We start from the raw sequence: 21367 nt of genomic DNA, 5'->3' as shown, positions 1-21367 counted from the left end.
GTATTTAGAAATTGTTTAATAATTTAAAATCTAGTGAATGATTATTTATTTATTTATTAACAATATTCATGATTAAAATTTTAAATTTTATAAATATAAATATTTTATTATACATTTAATATATAAAAATATTTTATATATATATATATACATATATATATATATATATATATATATATATATATATATATATATAATAAATATATTAGTATTATTTTATAATATATTTTATAATAATTTTTTTAGTTCTTTTTTTTTTAATTACAAATTTAATTTTTAATCAATTTTTTTGTTTTGTAAAATAGGTAATATAAAAAATAAAAAAAATAATGAAAATTTTGTATTTATGATATGAATGTATCCCTTATCTTAGTTCAATATTAACGCAATTTACGGAAAATGATTTGAAAAAGGGTAAATAATGAGGGCTACTCATAGTCGTCTCTTATAGCCGTCTGGACCATATATGATAACACAAGGGTGAGTAGCTTTGTCTGTCTCTTACAACTGTCCAAACAGTGAATATGACGCTTAATACGCTTGAAAGCATTAATTGCAACAGACATTAAGTGTTTTGATTGACACAACCCTTTAAAGTTCATCAAAACGTGACAACCGTTATAAGTTAACAATCATTGACATTAAAAGACGGTAATGCACATTCAAACTCAAATACACCATTAAGACATTAGATAATATGTTACAATTGGACAATAATAAATAGTCACCTTTGCCTACAAAGAAAGGTATGTTGCCATTTTTTATAATGCTTTTTTCTAGTTCAAGTATTCTCATCTAAACATTTTTATGTGCAGGTTGAATTTATCGTCTACGTTTCAGAGGCTACTCGAACACTCCTCGTTGGCCAAGCACCAACAGATAATATATTTTTATCACCTATCTTGTTTTATCCTTGATTTAATATAGAATATGATAAATAACATAAATAATTTATTTTATCTTGTTATTAATCAAACAAGGGGTTAAATATGTTATTTTTCTCTTATTTTATTTCATGTTATATTTTATTTTCCAAAATTTAAGAAATTAATACGTTTGGCAATTGGTACCTAGTGAACTTCCATCCCGATCCAAATATGTATGATAAAATTTAAATTCAAAATACAAACAAATGGGATCGACTGTATAGGACACATAAACAAGAATCAAATACAAAATTATAAAAGTTGAAAATATATACATTACATGTGATATCTTTTTGAGACCTATCAAATAGTATATCTTTTTGAAAATATATACTAGCTTTTCGTATAAATGTCTAATTATGAAACTGTTATAAAAAGGGGATTATTTAAAATTGGTTCGCTACTATTATTGAAACTATAATATCCATTATACAAAATTTTATTTCTAAAAATAATTAAAACTATTTTTAGAACCCTTTTAGAATACATCCAAACAAGGCCTAGTATTTTCCTATAAACAATTCTCATTTTCCCACCAAACAAAAACACTATTCCTATCCAAGATTCAATTAAATACAATTATTATTTCTTTTCTTTTGGAAAAAAAATAATAATTAAAATAAAATATTTGTTTGAATCGACTGAAATAAATAGCCTTCACTGTCCACACCGTCTCTGTTTCCTTCTCACTTTTTTTGAGCCTTCCGCTGATATCTGTGTCTGAAACCCACACCTCTCAGGCTCTCCAAGGTATGCGCAAAAATGTAATTTCCAATTTTGCCATTTTCTGGAAAATTTTTACTGTGAATCCATGGCCTTTTGGTTTCAGAAAGATCAGGGATAGGGTTAGGGTTCTGTTTCTTTTTCTTTCTTTCTTTCTTTTTTAAATCTGATTATCACTATTATTCAATCAAATCATGATCAAAATCTTGAAGAAATGAAGAATCTGAATTGTACATTTCACATTAGGCACAATGATTTTCCAGAGATTAATGCATTTGAGAGTCAATTGTTGGCTTCTGCATTGGGTTGAATTCAGTGATGGAGAGATTTTCATTTTTGCATTTTTTTTGGGGTGGGGGGGTTGGTGTTTGGTTACCGAGGAAACGTAGGAAAAGACAAGAAAACAAGAAATCAATTCTTTGGTACTTAAAGCTAACTTATTGGTTTCCTTTCTCTATCCAAAGTCTGTTGGCGACCGGATTTGTATACTGTGGATTTTATGTTAGATGGGTGTTCTTATTACTTTATATTACTTCTTGTGCTAATGCCCCATTCTATGTGATATTATTTTATTTTTTCATTTTTATATTTTTTTGGATTACTGGTTGAATGAGGTAAAGGGGAAGGGAATGTTGAAGATAGCTCGAGAAAGATAATAATTTTTAAGTACTTGTTAGGGTTTTAGTTTCGCTTTCCCATGTTGTTTCTGAGACCCAAATGGAAGATATCGCTCATGAAGTTTAATTTGTGTATGCACTGTGGCAGTTATTTCAAATGAATTCCATAAAGAATTGGCATCGCCTTGCCAAGAATAGTAAATTCACCCAAGAAACTTCCAAATTGCATGCATCATGTTATCTTGCGGTGAATAGACATCTGAATGGGTTGCAACCTCAAGCGACATTGTTGGAGCAGGCTGTCTTAGCAAGAAATGTGGCATGGAGATCTAAGTTGCCTTCTTGTTCGGAAGGAAATTTCCTAAGGTCAAATCTCAGTGCAATAAGTATATCACGTCAATTTGGTCAGAGTGCTGGAGGTGATCCTCAGATGGATAGAGATTTTCTAGTGCAGCTCTGGGTTGTAGACAGGAAAGCAAAAGGTTCAAGAGGGAAAAGAAAGCGAAAAACAGTTAAGTATGGTGCCGATAGTGAAATAGTCTATGGTAACCAACTTTCTTCCCAATTTCCATTTGGAAGATGGTTTTCAGGTGCACCGGTCACAAAAGAGAAACCTTCTGAGCAGGAGAAACCAGTTCTGAAGCAACCACCACTTAGTCAATCTGTCACTGGTTTTCTGGAGCCTGCATCTCCAGAGGAGGTAAAGTTGGGCCTTTGTTTGGCATCTAAATGAGTTTTATCTGCTTTCTAGCTTTAGTGCATATTGTTGTAAAGTTGGTCCAAGTAATTTATGCATAGGTCCTATTATTTTGTACCTTGATTTTATTTCTTGGTACCTTGGTTGGATTTGTGATATTTTATAAATTTTAATAAAATATTTGTAAAAAATGGTAGTTGTAAAAATAATTTGAGAGTTATGACAGTTGAGAAACTATTTTCAAATTTATGATAATAAGTGAAGTGTCAATAGGACAACTTTTGTGTAGTTATATTATATTGAAGTTGTCTTATGAAGAAACAATTTCAATGCAAATTCTAAAATTTGAAGTGGTTTCTTCTTGAGACAATTATAAAATTCAATGGTTAAATTGAAGCCAACAGTTCAAAAGATAATTTTTTGTTTGACTCCTTACAACCTGTCATAAATTTGGAAATAATTTTTCAATTGCCATATTTTTAAAAGATGCTGTATATATTTTTTTTTCCAAAATCCCTACCTTTATCTTATGCGTTTGTACCTTTATTTAACAGTCTACATTTCTATCATGAAATTCAACTGTTTAGATGATGTTTTCAATATAGAATCAAATTGGTATCATATCATTTTTTTTTTCCTTTAGTATGGCTAAAACATACTCGAACAGTTGAAGCATGCCTGTCGTCCTAGTATGATGTTTGTGTTCCATTACCAGCATATGTGAAGGTGGATTAAAAAATGCTGGTAATTCCAGCCTTTGAAACCCAAAAAGTTTTTAAATTGTGCAAGATTCTCTTCATTCCTCGCCAACCTCATTCCTTTCTAGCTTTCGGGATATGGAGCATATGGTTTCTGTACAGTGAATCTGTGAAACACCTTCTTCTTCAGTTTCCTCCAGTGGCCCTGCACTCTAGAATTTCATCTTTTCCTGAATTTTGGCTATAAATTGCTTCCAGTCCACTCCACTGATTATATATACATGGTTATTAGTAGCAGAATTCCTCTTGACTCACTACAGAATCCAACTACCATCTACTGTTACTACACAAGTCAATCCAATGTTTTAAAATTGCCCAAAGATGCAAAAGTTACTTATTAAATCATAAAAATCTTTCTTGTCAGAGAATGGTGTGCTCAGGGAAAATCTTTTTCTTAATAAGTTGTCAGTCTTCATAAGAAATCTCCATTCCTCTTTACATTTTCATGACTTTCAAAATTGTATCAGGAAAATTTTTGAGACCTTAATCAATGTGTGCGCGCATTGATGTTGTCTTTATTTTGCATCTATTTCATATCTAGTTAGCAATCCCATTGGTTTCAGAAACTGTCTTTAAAAGATTTATGGCTGTGTGTAAAAGTATTTGGTTGGGAATGTTCATTATCCTGCTTGTGAATTGAAGCCTGCACTGAGGCCATGAAGACATTGAGCTTCTCACGTTTCCATGTTTTTTTAGGATGGTTTGGCTTTATGTTGTTATTTGTCTTCTTTATTGTATTGTTTTTACTCTTATATTGCTAGATCTAATAAACCTTTATCTTTTTATTTATTGTTTATTTATTTTCTATTTAATTTAATCATTTTAAAAATCTTTCTTATTACAATTTATAGAATATGGGGCCACATCGTACTAGTTGTGGACTGAATCGTACTCTGCTTTGACTAAAACCGTTATTTGAAATGTGGAACTATGATTGGCTCAGTAAATGGGTTTCTAAGATGAAGTGCTGTGGTCTTATTCTAGCATACCATAAGTTTTTGTTGAGGATGTTATCATAGAAATAACCATTTTCTGCAAACATGATTCACTACCTAGGTTATGATGGCAATATCTTTTCCAGCCTTATACAGTGATGGGCTTTCTAAAATGATTTCCATCCCTTTATGCTTTTCTGTTTTATGCCTATGATTTCAAAGATGATTTGAAGTTCGAATTTTATTCTGCTTTTTTAGCTTGGAGAGTATGATGGAATGGGAATAAATATATTTATTTATGTATGTTTCACTTAGATATGGTATTTAACAAGTTCTCATTTTTCACATAAGAGAAAGTGTATAGGAACATGTCTCAATGGATGATGTTATAAATTTATAATGCATATTGGTTTTATGATTTGCAAACAAATGTTGATTCAAATCCAAATAATTGACAAAGTTATGCTAGTGAAGGAATAGTTGTTTTTTCAAATCCAAATAATTTTGAGCAGAGAGCATGTGTTAAATATAAATATATTCTATATTAAATTTCTTTTTGTTAATAAAATGTTACTTGTTAATAATTTTGAGAGTTTCAAGTTGATGTGGTAGACAGAGTAGTAGATATGATTGTAATCTGGTAATAATCAATAGCTTCTTCTGCTTCATCATTCATTCAGAAGATACACATGATAACATAGATTGTGGGTGTATGGGTTAATAGGTTGATGAAAAAAGGTGACATGTATTTGAAGCATAGGCAAATTTACACACGTTGCTGTTGAGTGACATGGCATGCATATGTTGCTTTTCTTTGGAGTAAGGTTGCAAAACCCTTGCTTGTCTCCCTTGCTAAAGTTCACCTTGCTCTGGGTATCATTGTTGTTGATTTACTAATACTGCAGTTGGTATTTATGGCATCATATCCATGCTAAGTGACTTGTGCTCTGTAATGATGGCACCAGTCCCGATGCTCAAACCTAGGTAATTCTTGGCCTGGGGTCAGGAAAGGTTCAGTTGCTTTAACACAAAAAGCAACCTACAAACACCTTCCTTGTGGCACTAATTTGTTAACAAGAATAGTCAATTTGGCAATGGGTCAAATATGTTACACATATATAACCATATGTACATATTTGTATTCTGCATCTATATGCACTTATTTAATTTATGCACATTTTCTTATCTTGTAAACAATTTGTCATAAATAACTAGATAGACATTATCATGAGATATTTTCTTTCTTCTGTTTGGATTTAAGCTTGTCAGGATTCTAATATCTAAAAGTTCATCCTTTCAGTGTCAGCTGTTATTTATAATTCAATGGAGATGACTCATTCATCATTGCTTAAATTTTTTAGGCTCGGGTTGCACCTCTTCTTGCTAGGTCCAATTTGCTGATCACTAGGGATATAGAATGGGCAAATCTTGTACTTGGTTTTGAGCAGGTAACTTTTCTTTTTTCCTCTATTATTATTATTATTATTATTATTATTATTATTATTATTATTATTTTTAAACATTCATGTGCTTTTTTGAAAATGAATCATGTTTTCCCTTATGGTCAAGTGTTTTTTTGAGCAGCTCTGCATTGTTTTTGCAATTTAATGATCAAGTGATGGATTGGAATGGCAATATGATAAAATGTTGAGATTTTTTGCATTAAAGCATGACAAGCTAGATATGATACTACAAATAGTTTAATGAAACAGTTTCAAATTTTTTAGAGTGAAGTACAGGAAGAGGTCTTCTTGTCTGACTGTGCTTTGATTGTTCAATGAGATTTATTTAATTTTCAAGGAGGTTCATCTTATATTTTCATTTTACAAATTGTATACAGAATTTTGTTATTACCTTTTCATTCTGTCTTTTAGTTTGGATTTTGGTTTGACGGATTACATGCAGTTGATAAGAACTTTTCTTCAGTGGTTGTCTTGACTTCCAGTGATTTTTTTCCACTTTTCATTGTTGTTTCTAATTGAGCTGATTTTGTTTGTGTATGCTGTTACCCTCACATTCAGACGAACCATTTAATGCTTGTTTTCACATCTTCAAGACCCATATAAGGTTTTAGGCGCTTGCTAGTGATTTTTAAAGCCTAAACACTTTATTTATGTGTGTGTATCTATATCAACATCAATCACCATATCGAGCTTCTTGAAAATATGTAGATTTTGATTGCTGTAGAAAGGCAAAATTTAACCTTTTACAAGTTAATGTGTAATCAAATTAAGTTAATTATGACTAATAGAAAAATCAAATGTTTATAATTAATTTAAATTGTGATTAATTAAAATTTAGCACTTGACGAGTTTTCTACCAATAAAATAACATCATGTGTAGCATGGGCCCAACACAAATGATAATTTTAAGAAAGAAAGTGAATACTATAAAATTTAGCCTTCTAAATATTCTTAAATATTCTTTTTAATTAAATAATAATATTTAAAGGATTAAGACTACCAAATATGGTCTTTTAAATCTCCCTAAATATTAACTCTAATTCAAAAAATAATATTTCCAAGGAATTAAAAAACTATCCAATTATGATAATTTCAATCCCTATAAATAAGGTTAATTCCAAAGCTTTCAAGACGAGTTACAGGATAAAAGTTGGAGGGGAGCTCTTTAAGGGAGATCGAAAACCTCTTCAAATCTTTAAAGGAGAATTCAATCTTTAATTTCTTTGAAGTATCTTTTAATCATCAAGGTTCTGTTTGAGAAGTGTTTTCGAAGACACAACTGAAAAATAGTTTTTTAGAATTGTTTTTGAAAACAATTCTTTGATGTTTTGTTGAACAAAATTTTGTTTGGGAACTAAAAATGTTTTTAACCTGTTTTCTATGTTTTTAAATATGTTTTAAAAATAACTTTTATTTATAGTACTTTATTTTTAATTATTCTCCATATTTGTATAGTTATTTTTGAAAACAACCCTCCGAAAAAAAGTGAAAACAACTAAAAGATGTTATTTGAAAATATCCTATTTTCTATTTTCTCGTTACTAACATGTTTTTCTATTTTTTTATTCTAAAAAATAGAAACTATTTTTCAGAACAAATAACAAACAAGCCTTAAGATTTTCAAAACTTCAAGTTTCAAACTTTAAGATCAAAATTTACAAAAAGACCTTTTTGATTTAAGATCAAACTACTCAAGTCCTTGATCATTATTGTTCAAGTTAAGGCAAAGCTTAAGTCATGTCAAGGCTCAAGTTACATCAAGGTCCAAGTCACACCAAGGCTTGAGTCAAGTTAAAACTCAAAACTAAATCAAGTCAAGACCCAAATTAAGCTTAAGCTATTTGAGATCATGCTTCTTCAAACCCTTAATTAACTACTAGGAAAGGAAGAATCAGAGCACAAGATAGAGATTATACCCACATTATTCTTCAAATCAATAAAATCCAATATGACCACACATTTTTTCTTTAAGAGAAATTCGTGTGTACAGTTGTCACTACTAATAGTGATTTAAGAAATGGTAGAAGCTACCAGAAAACATGGACATTTTGGAAAATACTTGGGTAATATAGGAGACACTTCAAATCAACAGATTTGAGGCCATGATGGTTAGGTAAACTTTATGAGGAATTCTATGCCCAACTCTTCTATTGATTGCAGAAGCCTAAACTCAAGCGAAACTAACAAACAAAAGTACATAGGAGACAGAATAATATGCTAAAAGAGAAAAAAAAAAAATATAAGGAAGGATGAGAAAGATGTGGTAGAACACAAGGAGAAAAACTGGATCTGAAAGTGGTCTAATAAAAAAATCCAGCTTGAAAAGGCACATGGAGGTTGATAATCCCCTACAAGCTCAATGAAAGAAGAAGTGCTTTTCCTAGCAAAATTGTCAGCATCCTGATTCGCCTTAAACTGAAGGAATAAACCATTTTATTTGATACATTAAGAGTTCTACTGATCCACTGAACACATTGGTTGAGGACACCAAGGAAATGACAGCCAAAGAGTTTCCTGATCCCCATTGAAGGAGCCTGTTTAAGCTTTTCAGCAATACAAATAGTTTGGCCCCAGTTGCCAGATGAATTCATGTTGGCTTAGAGCAAGAGGAGTTCAAAGAGGACACTGCAGAGACTTGGAACAGGGTGGTTAAAGTGGAAATGTGATTTTGGAGTGTTGTGTGATCCTTAATTGGGAAAACCTTTACAAGGCAACAATGAGACTTGCATCATTTCGTGGATATTGAGGGGGATAAGTGGCAAAAATGATAAAAACTAGTGTAAGAAATGAATTTATCTGTTGCAGGCTAGGGGTGGCACTAATTGAGGGACAAGATGAGAGAGAGCTGTTAGAGTTGTTTCTTAAGACGATTCATACATGTGCAACTTAAGCCAATAAATATACTAGTAAGAAGTAGGTTGGTTCAAATTGAAGATGCTTAAAGGACGAGAAAGACAAGAAGAGAACTAGGATTGAGGAGTGAGAGAGCAGGCACAATGGTCATCAATTTAACGGAGGACAGGGCCTTAGACAATGCTGAATCATAAGTAAGGTTTGGCCTAGCTGGCCCCAAATATTTTTATAGGGCATTATTGTTGTTCAATCACAATTATACATTTGTCGTTATATATATTTTCATGGGGTTGTCAGCTGACTTGGCATGTTCCTTTCTCTTTGTAAGATTTAGATGATTTAAAAAAACCATATAAGTCAACTACCCTAGCTATTAGCTGACAAGAGTTAGAAACCTATGGTTGAAAGATGCATGGCTTTTATCATTTGCTGCAGAATATATGTGCTCTCTACTTAATATGCATCATCAGAAGTATTATTCTGCACTACGGTTGTTTTCTTTATCTCTGAAACATTTTAGTATTGCTTTATTCTTTTTTCTTTGTTTCTTTTGTGCATTTTTGTTTTCCTAGTTGTGTTTTTTTTACTAATCTCTAATGTAATTGCAGGAAAACCGGTATGCAATGGTAGACGTGTGCTACCCCCAGTCAGTACGTAGCCTTTCCAATTCCTTTTGTTGTCTTGAAATTTTGCCACGGGAGTAGTTAGAAGCTTATTACACAGATTGAACTTTGTAAAATTCCTGATACTTAATGTTGCTTTGTCAGCCTGTAGGTTTTATTCGTGAGCAGAGTAATGTAATCATGAGACAGGTATGTTATTTGGCCTTTTCAGCCTGTCTATTTTATCTGTGAACAGAGTAAATTGCTGGCACAGATATTATTTGGTCTTACACATCCAATTTGCAAATCATTTCTTCTGTTATTTCTGTGCATGCTGTATATTTGTCCCCAGCTTGTCATCGTCCGTGATGTTTTTTCATATTCAGATTCTAATCTACTATGTTAAAAACCATGAGTGGGCTCTAACCATCTTTCCCAAATCTATCCTTCTTTTAAGCACTAAATTTAATGTATTTCCATTTAAATGTACTATATTTGAGGAAAGCTAATATGTTCCATACATATGCTGCTTCTCTCTGCTCCATTCAATTTGTCATGTGGAATGTGGTTTTTTCAGTCAAAGTGTCATATCAATCTAAGTTAGTTTATGGGCTTTGTACACAAGAAATCTGTCATCATCCATTCCAATTTACATTGAGAACTTGCTTAACTCTTAACTGGACTAATTCAGTTCATGACTATTATTTAGATGGCTGCTGAGTAGAGCAATAAATTAGCAAACAGTTAATTTGTTAAGAGGGAACTATAAATGAATGCAATGAGGAAGCATCGATTAGTTCCCTGATATAAAATTATTGCTGTTTTAAGGTTCTCAATCATGGCAAAAGAAAGCTACTATAGGAGGAATGAAGGATTTGTACATTTTAAAATATTAAAAAAAGAAGCAAAAAAAAAAAAAAAAAAAAAAAAAAAAACGAATTTTGATACAGGTCCATTAACTCAGAAGATACATAGAAGGATTTATTGAAAATGATTTAGAATTCAGAACTTATTTCATAGTCGTGTTGCTTGAAATTTGATACAGGTTCCAAATAGCATCGTTTCTGATCAGCATTGCCAGAAAACAATAGAGCCCCTAGAATTATATGATCAAAGATTGCATGACCTGGATTGCAGAACGTGGTAGAAAATTTCTTCTTATTTCAGGCTCTTAATTTTCTTTTTTGGTGAGGCAAAGATTTAAGGTATTGAATTAAAATATAAAATTTTAGACAAACAAGAATGAGGAGAGCCATACCATAAAAATTCTGGTGCATATGATAAATAATTAATATTATGCCCTAACATGGTCAATTCACATCTATCATGTTCTGAATAGAATGAAATTTTGTGCTTTTATATATATATATATATATATATATATATAAATATATATCATTTTATTAATCCCTTTCCATGGATTAAAATGTAAACAGGTATTGAAATTTGAACTGCCATTTTGGGGCATTTTATAGTGACTATATTGTATCATTAAGGAGATGAAAGTAATGGGTGTTTGATGAATTTAACACTGTTCACTTATCATGTTTAGAAGCATCAAATATGGGATTTCAAAGTCTTCCATACTTGTGATAGATTTTTTCATCTTATGAATATTCTCATGTGGAAACCACAATGATTCTTACATGATTTTGCAGTTGCTGCGGCTAAGGCGCCCTTTTGTTGCTTACATAGTTGATGCCATGGGTAATGAGCTCTTTAGGGTAAGGGCTTCATAGAAAATTCTTTAAACTACATAATTTGGATTTTTGAGTGTTGGATGTATTGCTGTTTCAGCTTTGAGGCTTAATTGTTACAACATGTAGGTTCGTAGGCCTTTTTGGTGGATAACAAGCTCCATTTATGCAGAGGTAAATGGTAAGGTATGTCCGTTTGAATTGTTTCTAAAAGTGACATTTATATGGATAACAAATGCACTTTTGTGAAAAAAAAAAATGGCAAGTAAACTGCAATATGGTTTTTAATGATTTCAAACATATTCAATTGTAGGAAGTTGGTGTGGTTCATAGACGATGGCATCTTTGGAGGAGGGTGTATGATCTGTACTTGGGGTAATCTCAATATCTTGTTACTCAAATTGTGTTATATTTACTTTATAACTAGTTAAAATTGATTAAAATTTGCTTTCATCCTCTCTGTTATTTGAAGTTCAAAATGTGTAGGGGTTTGAATTTTTTCATTTTCAACAACAAAAGAAAAAATGGAAACAGAACTAGAGATGCAAGTAAAATTAAGTGTAGACCAACTGATTGTGAATTTGGGAGATAAGGAATTTTACTCTATATAGAAACCAGTATCAGCTTGTTTATCATGAATGTCAACATCACAATTTTGAATATTAAATGAGGAATTTTACTTCTTTGTCAATCACCTGGTATCCTTAAGACATTCTTCATTTAGCCATATATTATATAGAGGCCCGAGAACAACAACTTTTCTCTCTCTTACTGTAGGTAATATTCTGAGTTTATCCATGTTCTAAGACTACTATAAACATATGGACAACAAAACACAGTATAGACAACAGACCCTCATAGTTTTTCATTTTTGGTGCGGAAAGTTGGAGGGTCAGCATATTTCCTATCCTCAAAATTTAGCCAATATAAGCCATAAATATTCCTTGTAAATTTGTACATATTATAGTGGACTGACAGAATTGATGGATGTGTTGTTACTGTCACTTCTAATGATATTAACTACTATCTCTACACAGTGTGATTGTTAAATGTGTTGATTTCAAGGTAAAAGAAGATGCATGGAGTCCCCTTTTCCCTTGGTTGCTTTACAAACCAGATAGTTGAATTAAATTTGTTCTTGCTGCTGAATACTTGAACACCCTTTGAGAGGTGTGATAAACCTTCGATTCATTTCTTTCATAGGTTTGTCTTTAGCTTTTCACGTGCAGTACTAAATGCAAAATGTGGGATTATTTGTGGCACTGAAGGGTAGTATGTGTCTATGGGTGTGTGAACATGTACCGTCAGTAGTATCTCTTTGTTACATGATAAAACAACTGAAGGGTGGTGTGCTGCTACTCTTGATATTGGTTTGTAAACACATTCCTTTTACTCAGGCCGTGTTATTGAAGATAAGATGTTATATCGATTCCACTTTAGATTTTCTTTTCTTGCTCTAATGGGTCATGTTTCAATGAAGCCATGCATTGCCTCTATGATTACCATTTTACAGCCTCTTCTTTCGTTTTGTTCATAGGAATAAGCAATTCGCAGCAGTTGAAAACCCTGGCTTCTGGAACTGGACATTTACTTTGAAGGACATTGATGGGAAAGTGCTGGCTGAGATTGATCGTGACTGGAGGGGTTTCGGCTTTGAGGTCAGCTCTTTATTTTTCAGCATTTAATTCTATTTATAATGCACTGATAACAGTATTTGTTATCCCTGCCCACAAGGTTAGGTATTTTGGTTTTACATGATAAAGTCATATGTACTTTCAAGACCATAGTTTTGGAAATTTCACTTAATTTTCTTCCGTACTCTGGACTTTATTCAGAAATTAGTGACTTGGATTCAGCAGTGATTAGTGGGTTTCTATTAATCTCTTTATACTATTTTTGGCTTTAATAGTATTCTTAGTCACCTCTTTTCTACTGGGTAACATGACAGATTGTCTTGAAAAGGCTTGTTTATACTATGTTATTTCATTGAAGATACTAGACTTTGTTCTGCTTCATCAACAGAACATGTCACATGCATAGCAACCTAATGCCGTTTTTTTTTTTTTTTAAATAATGTCTTGCAGATCTTCACTGATGCGGGTCAATATGTGATCCGATTTGGAAGTTCTGATCCCAACTCTAAGTCTGGCCCTGCTAAAGCGGTAATGTTCCACATCAGAGGATAATAAGTCTCATGAATTTTTATTATCAATAGTATTTTCTTTTATTGATCTGCTTCTTTTGCAGATTCAAGAGTTGGAAGTTGTTCGGCCCTTGACTTTGTCAGAAAGAGCTGTAGCTGTTGCTCTTGCTGTATCATTGGACAATGACTATTTCTCGAGACATGGTGGCTGGTGAGTTCATTTCTGGTCAGGCCATTTACCGACTTTCAGTCTTCTAATGTGACTTTAATATTGAATCCATGAATCTCTCTCCTCATTCAGAGGCCTCAATTCCAAGTACCAACCCAATTGATATTTGTATTCCTCCTCCTTTCGCTGACTGTGACTTCTGCACTGTTCTCCATTTCTATAAGCCTACAATACCCTACAAAAGAACCTGAAAAATGAAAGGCTTCTGTCATTGTTTGATCCTCCTCCCCTCTTGGGAAAATGTTAGACACCTGCCTTTTCTCTCTCTGCACCCACTTTATTTTTCTTTTTTCAAATATAAAACATGTGTGAAATGACATAAATATCATTTTCTTCATCTTCTTCACTACATCCATCCATCAAACCCTAATCTTAATGCGAAGTTTTCTGATGGGCAAAAGAGCAATAGATAATATTAAAGAGCCAAAAAAGGCTACATCAAGTACACAGGAAGTATACATGTGTGCACCAAAGAAAAAAAAAAGGTTTATTACACTTTACCCCCCAACCTATACCGTGTTTTGCATATTGCCCTCTCAAGTTCAAATCGACCAATATACCTTCCATGTTTAATAATTACATGCATTGTACATTTTTTGAGTAATGGTGTTACATTTTTGGATGGAAGGCGCATGTGCTCTCCATATGATCGAGGGCAAAAGTGTCATTTCATTTTAAAACCCCTAAAACCACCTAGCCCTCCTCCTTCGAGTGTCAGTTGGAATTTTCCTAGAATTCCAACTTGATAACCTAGAATTCCGACGAATAGAATTACAAATCTTATGGTGATTGGAACCAAACTCAAAAAATTTTACAAAAAAATAACAATATTATTAAAAAATCACTTCAACTAATTCAAATAGTCTTAGATTCAAAATTTAAAAAGGAAAAAAAAAATTGATTTTCTCACTAACCAAAGTGCAAAAACCCATGACACATGTATACAACATAGAGGAAAGAAAAACTGATGATATAGAGAAAAGAGTACAAAAGGCTCGACTTGCTGCTAGTGTTGTGCCTCCTCCATCACCTTCCACTGCTATTGTTGTTAGGGTTAGGGTTGAGTTTCATTTTTATGTTATGCTTCTGTTTTATAAGGTTTCGTTTTGATGTTTCAGAAAGTTGGGGGAAATTTTGGAGAAATTTGGAGAAAAAAATCAAGCTTTTTGAAAAAAACCCATGCTTTTATAACATGGAATTTTCAGTTGAAAAGGGGAGATGAGAGAAAAAGAAGAAGAAGAAGAAGAGGAAAAGGAAAGTTTAGAAAAATACTACCTCATCGCCATTTTCTTGCAATTTTCATTCCGCAATATGCTTCCGCTACAATTTGGAAATTCAATAGCAACAAGGAAGGAAGATCAAAGGAAGAGGAGGGTTGAGTTAGAATTTTGGGGTTTTGGGGAGGAAGAACAAATGAAGGAAGCTCAAATGACCTTTTTGCCCTCGGTCACATGGAGAGCACATGCGCTTTCCGTCCAAAATTGTAACACCGTTACTCAAAAAATGTACATTACATGTAATTATAAAGCATGAAGGGTACATTGCTCGATTTTGAACTCGATGGGGCAATGTGCAAAACATGGTATAGGTTAGGGGAGTAGAGTGTAATAAACCAAAAAAAAAAAAAAACACACACACACACACAAGAACGCTCCATTATTTGGCAATCTAACCAATCAATAAAATCAATCATAGAAAAGGACTCTTGCCTTAAACCCCCTTTGATCAATTCTACAAAGTTGTATGGAAAAGAGATTTTAGCTCTTGATCTGAAGGCTCAACATTATCAAAAGTCAAAGGGATGTCCCCATGCCAAATGTCCTTCCAAAATCTTAACCTTCTTCCATTGCCCAAAACATAGGAAATCTTACTTTTGAGAGCATCCCATCCTTTCCTTATAACCTTCCACAATGCTACACCATAACCCTCCCCTCACCTCCAAAGAGCACCAACGCCCTTCATCTACCCCGTACTTATCAATGATTACTTTCTTCCACAAGGGCTCCCCTTTTGACACGAACCTCCAACTCCATTTGCCTCATAGAGCCTTGTTCAAAGTAGAACGATTTCGAATGCCTAGCCTCTTTCCACCCTTAACTTACAAACTTTGTGCCAACTCACTAAGTGAGACTTATTTTCAAGAGATCCCTCTCACCAAATAAAGTCCCTTTGAAGTTTTTCCAATCTACAACACACCCTTCTTGAAATAACAAAAATGGACATGAAATAAATGGCTAGGCTAGACAAGGTACTTTTGATAAGACTTAAGCACCTCCCACCCCTTGGACAAGTATTGTCTCTTCCACCTTGCAAGCTTTCTTTGTATTCACTCTTCCACCAAGTCCCACACTATTGTCAATTTAAAGGTAGCACCAAAAGGAAGCCCAAGATACTTGGAAGGTAACACCCTCAATTTATACCCTAAAATGTCCACCAACTCCTCTATTATGAGAACCCTTTTAACTGAAATTAGCTCACTTTTATCAAGGTTGATCTTAAGCCTTGAAATTGCTTCAAATTACATTAAGACCCAATGATAATGCAATAGTTGGTCCTTAGAAGTCTCACAAAAAATCAATGTGTCATCCGCAAACAAAAGATGAGACACCCAAGAGAGAGAGTGAATAGGGTGTCGGTTAAGTTTAAATAGTTTTTACCAAAATGGATGCAAATTACAATAAATGCAAATCTGAGTAAATAAAGAGAGGTAAGACATGAGAAGTGCAAACGATTTATAGTGGGTCAATGCAACTTGGTCTACGTTCACACTTTTCAAGCTTCAATTCCAAGCCCAGTCTACTAAAGCCTTAAACTTGTACACTTAGATTTTCAACTCCAATAGACCTTTAACGCCGATCCTCAAGTGATACCTCACACTTGAATACTTTCTCATAGGGTTTGCAAGAGATATGAATACGAAAACTTTCCTAGTTTACAAGTTTGAACTTAATAGTACAATGGAAACTAGGATTGAAGATGCACTAAATAAAGATGCAAAGTTCTTGGACAATGTGCAGTCAAAGGCACTCTTAAAGGCTCAATAAATAAATGACCAATGATTTGGAAGAATTTTATTGATCGATTGATTTTTTGTCATTTATCGCATTAAAACACAGTTCATAACCTAATTCACTATTTTAGAGTAGTTTGTACCCGATCAAAAATGATTTTAGTACAAACAACTTTAGTATAGTAATTTTTAGGTGTTGTCTACTAGGATGGATTATTCTCGGTGATTAAGGCTTGAATGAGGGAAAAGAAATGGTTGTGATAAAGTGAAATTAATGATGAAAAATCAAAATAACAATGATTTCTAATTGAGAAGAAGAATAAAATGTAAAACAAGAAAAAATTAATAGGAAAAGAAATTCTCGGAGTTAGGATTTTCTAGAAAACAATTTCTATGGTGAATAGATGTTGAGATCTATTTTTCATCAAGTTAGATTAAAAAACTTAAATTCTCATTTAAATTGATTTTATATTTAACTTTAAGTCTAGACCTAATTTCTCTTCAAATTAGGTTATTTAATCCAAGATATCAATTTAAATTATATATTCAATTCATCTTAAATCATCTTCCAATGATTCATACAATGCAAATATTTGATCTTATCAAATTTAGCTTAAAAAATTTAATGAATCTACCTCGTTTGCAATTTAATAGTCATTCAAGATAATTTGCAGAGAAAAATCCCCAAATTTTAATTAATCAATCAATTAGATCAAATTACCTTTGCAATTAAAGCTCAATTCTATAATTCACCATAGATCTTGCCTCTAGATCCTCTTTCCTTTGAGAAAAACGAGATTTAGCCACTCATGCTTAGAGATTTGGTCTCACAAGGCATGTTTGGCTAGTGAGAAAATGAAGGAAAATAGAGAATTCTATCAAGAGAGAGAATCTAGAAAATTCCACAATCAAAAGTGTCAAAAAAGCTTTCCAATGAAATATTCAAGTTCCTATTTATATGCCAAGGTTAAGTAGACACTTGGCATCATCTAAGAGGTCTTTAGGAACCTTCTCAATTCAATAATCTTGACTTTAGCAGCAAAATCACCATTTCACGTGAGTTTGGGTCATTTCACACGAAGACTTTCATTTTCGCACAGTCGTGCGAAATCAGTGGAGCAACAGTAGCAACAACAAGGAGCTTTCTGGACCATTTCACATGTTCATGCGAAATCAATTTAAACATCCTCCTTAGCCTGCAGCCTAAATTCCTCCTTTGGTCTAATTTGCACAAATCATGTAAAATTTTTTCATGATCATGCAAACGTGCAACATTTGGTTTTTGAGCTCCTCTTTGTCATTTCTTCCATTTTCTTCTTTTGACTCTACATTCACTATCTCCAAATCCCGATCCAAACTAATTACATTGCTTCTTCCTCATCATCCACATTATTCCCCCTTTTCAATTCCATTTATCTCTTTTGTTACTCAATGCATCAAAATCACCTTAAAATGACCCCAAAACTTCACAAAAATCATTAGTATCTCTTGTGAGGCCAATAATGTATTAATTGGGCATGTTAAGCATAATTACTACTCAAAATGTATGAAATTTATGAGAATTATTATTTAAAATGTGTTCTTTTTGAGTAGTAATCACCTATCTACAATAAATGAAGTATTGGAGCCTTACACAAGTGTCACTAGTTGTTGGGGGTACAAAAGGTACAACTGGTGACCTTTGGAGGCAGAAACCTCGACTGGTGGTCATTACCAAGTTTGGAGCTCAAATCCCCTTAACTAGTTCACCCCATGGGATTACTATTTGGCCTTTTGACTTGATTTTTCAAGATTTTGTGAAAAACTTCATTTTTTAGCTCAAAAACACTGCAGAAAAGCCAGTTAAACAAAACTCCTTATGATTTTGAAAACCTTTTAGATATGAATTACCTAATTTTAATGTAGTTTTGATTTGAAAGATACTTCATACAATTTGTTAAAAGATTTAAAACAATTTGATTGAACTTTGAAGAGTTTTGTTGACTTAAAATGATTTCTTGCATTCCTAGCTTAGCGCACCCCGATTTTACATGAATTTGTTATTGAGTTGCATAGCTTCTTTTTTATTCATCTGGGTGATCTTTTTCTGTTAGTTAAAATTAAACGTTAAATCCAAACTTTATTTTATTATGATCAAAACTTAAGTTCAACCAAACCTTGGGCTAACACCTAACCCTTTCCTTTCCCCTCCCCCTTCCCCTTCCCCTCCTCTCATTTTCATTTTTATAGATTTTTCCTTCCCTTTATTTTCATTTTCATATTCATAAATCTTAATTGTTTTTTGTGTTAAAAATTGGTTTGAAATTGATTGTGCTTGAATAGATGATGAAAAGAATGAAAATGAGAGGAAAGAATAGAAAAACAGAAAGGGAAAAAAAAAAAAAAAAAAAAAACCATGAATCCAAAATCCAAGGCCAACTCTTGGGTGGGGTTACCCTCCAGAAATTCAAAAGAGAAAAAAATGAAAGTTGAAGAAGAGAAGGAGAAACAAAAGGGAGGGGAGTGGAGGAATGGGTAAGGGTAAGGGTAAGGGTTAGGATTAGGTTAGGGTTATGGTGAAGATGAAGACCAAGAGGGTATTTTGCCATTTCACATGAGTTCTATAATTTTCTTTTAAAAAAAGGCAGGTTTTGCCAATTCCTTCGCCCTAGTTTTGCAGCATTCTTTATTCCTATTTTAGCCCTTGTGAGTGATTTCCTCACCTTAGGACTGGCAACCACCACCATCTGCCGCCTAAATGGTCCAACTTGGTACCGTTTTGTTTCATTCATCGCTTGACAAGCTTGAGGATTAGAGGTAAAAAGGATTGTAGAATTTGAAACAACTACTTACTTCCATTGCTTTGCAGGGGAATTCCTTTTGTAGCTGTTGATGAGTAGGATTCAGACAGAAGAATGTTTTGAATCTTCTGATCAAGCAACATGTCTTCTCCGTCTCCAGCTGTGAGAGAATGCGGCCGTTTTTGTATTGGCATTTTCTGTTGTCATGATGTACAGGTAAACAATGGATATTTCAGGATTTGAATATACTGGGAAGCCTGGAAATTGGTTGTAGTGAATGGACCAGTTTTTTACATATATACTAGAAGACACCAGGCTTTGGCTTGGGCTTTGAAGATGATGTTGTAAAATGGTTTCAGACTCTTGACCTCCCTCTTGGTGGAGGTGTGGAGGTGAAGTGGGAAGAACAGAAAGAAAAATTCAGAGTTTAAATATAAAAATTGATGTTCAAGAATTTAAATATAAAAAACATTTTTCTTGACTTATACTTGGTGGTGGTATTGTGTATTTATATTTAATTGTTTTTTAGAATATGTTACCTGAATAGGCCTCAAATTTATTCTTAGAAATACCTAGGTCCTGTTTGGTAATTATTTTTTAAAAATTATTCTTTTTATGTTTTGTAAAAAGAAAAAAAAAAAAGTTTGTTTGTAACTTGTTTTTAATAATTTTAAAAATGATTTTTATATTGTTTTATTTTTAATAATTCTACGTTTTTATATAATTATTTTCTAACGTGAAAACAATAAAATATAAGTAAAATATGTTTTTTAAAAACATCTTGTTTTCTTATGGGGGAAAATAGAAAATTGTTTTAAAAAATAGTTCTTGGTTTTTAGAATAATTTTTTTAGATAAAAAATTTGATAAAATTATTTTTTAAATTATGAATTTTATTTTTCTTATTCTAGAGAATAAAACTTGTTTTAATTGAATGCACTTTGAGAGGACAATTTGATAAACTAGGTTTTACGGTTCTAGTCAATATCAATTTGTTTGGTTTTTTGTCGTGGAAAAAATATTGGCGTCGCCCGGACTTGAACCGGAGACCTTCAGTGTGTTAGACTGACGTGATAACCAACTACACCACGACACCTTGATGTTTGGATTTTGAAAATATATTAAAAAACTAGCTCCTAGAAAGTTTTCTTTTTTCCGCCTGTTGCAAACTTGTCATACTAGCCATCTATCTCTTAGTTTAATATATAGATTTAAAAATATAAACTTAGAAGAATATTGTTATGAATTCATATATTAAAAATTCAAAATAGTATCTTCATGAAAATTGAAACAATTTAAACAAGAAATTAAAAAAGAAAATTGTCAAAAACAAATGCTTCAAATTACCTTTTGAAATGTCCAAAATCCAAATTAGTTATTTTATTGATGAATTATCCGCCCCAAGTTGTGAATGGAACTATAAAGTTTGAGAAACGGTATAAATGTTTTTAACTTTCTTTTCATGGAGAGAAAAAAATTGGATGGAATTCAAAAAAGAACCACGTTGTAAAGTATTCTTTTAGATTTTTTCAAAAAAAGAGTAAGAGTGGGAAAGAGATATATTGTCTTTTTTTTTTTTTCTTATTAGGGATAATTTGTTCCAACTCTTTGAAACCGTTCTCCCTTAACTCTCGTTTTGTTGGATTGGGTAAGGTCAACTCCACTTGTAGACCTAAACCCAACCCCAACAAAAATAAAAATAATCATCATTACATGAATATGAGAATGATCTAATAATTGTTAATTCTACAAATTCGAATCTTAAAAGAAAAATGAGTTGGATATGAAAAATGATTTAAAAATTAAATATTACTTTCCAAATTAATTTTTTGATTAAAATAATAATATAAAATCTATTCAAAATTAAAAGTATTTATATATTGTACTTGTTTCATAAAACCCGACATTGCATTACTGAAAAAATCAAAAGAAATC

At 32.3% G+C, this 21367-nt stretch overlaps 1 protein-coding gene and 1 non-coding gene across 2 annotated transcripts; one reads left to right on the top strand and one right to left on the bottom strand.

Annotated features, from left to right (window-relative positions):
* The first annotated feature begins 1576 nt into the window (after positions 1-1576).
* On the top strand, positions 1577-19770 carry LOC117933750 (phospholipid scramblase family protein C343.06c). Its single transcript, XM_034855269.1, has 12 exons — positions 1577-1690; positions 2415-2966; positions 6018-6104; positions 9581-9622; positions 9740-9784; positions 11233-11298; positions 11401-11457; positions 11585-11646; positions 12809-12929; positions 13356-13433; positions 13519-13625; positions 19502-19770. Exons 1-12 carry the CDS (start codon positions 1679-1681, stop codon positions 19530-19532), a joined length of 1260 nt encoding a protein of 419 aa, XP_034711160.1. The 5' UTR covers positions 1577-1678; the 3' UTR covers positions 19533-19770.
* A 684-nt stretch (positions 19771-20454) lies between these two features.
* On the bottom strand, positions 20455-20528 carry TRNAV-AAC. Its single transcript has one exon. It is a non-coding gene; the product is annotated as a tRNA-Val (tRNA).
* Between the last annotated feature and the right edge of the window lie 839 nt (positions 20529-21367).

Source organism: Vitis riparia, chromosome 16, assembly GCF_004353265.1.
Source record: "Vitis riparia cultivar Riparia Gloire de Montpellier isolate 1030 chromosome 16, EGFV_Vit.rip_1.0, whole genome shotgun sequence".
Lineage (NCBI taxonomy): Eukaryota > Viridiplantae > Streptophyta > Magnoliopsida > Vitales > Vitaceae > Vitis > Vitis riparia.
The sequence above is the reverse complement of the archived record's forward strand: the minus strand, read 5'-3'. Positions and strand labels throughout refer to the sequence as shown.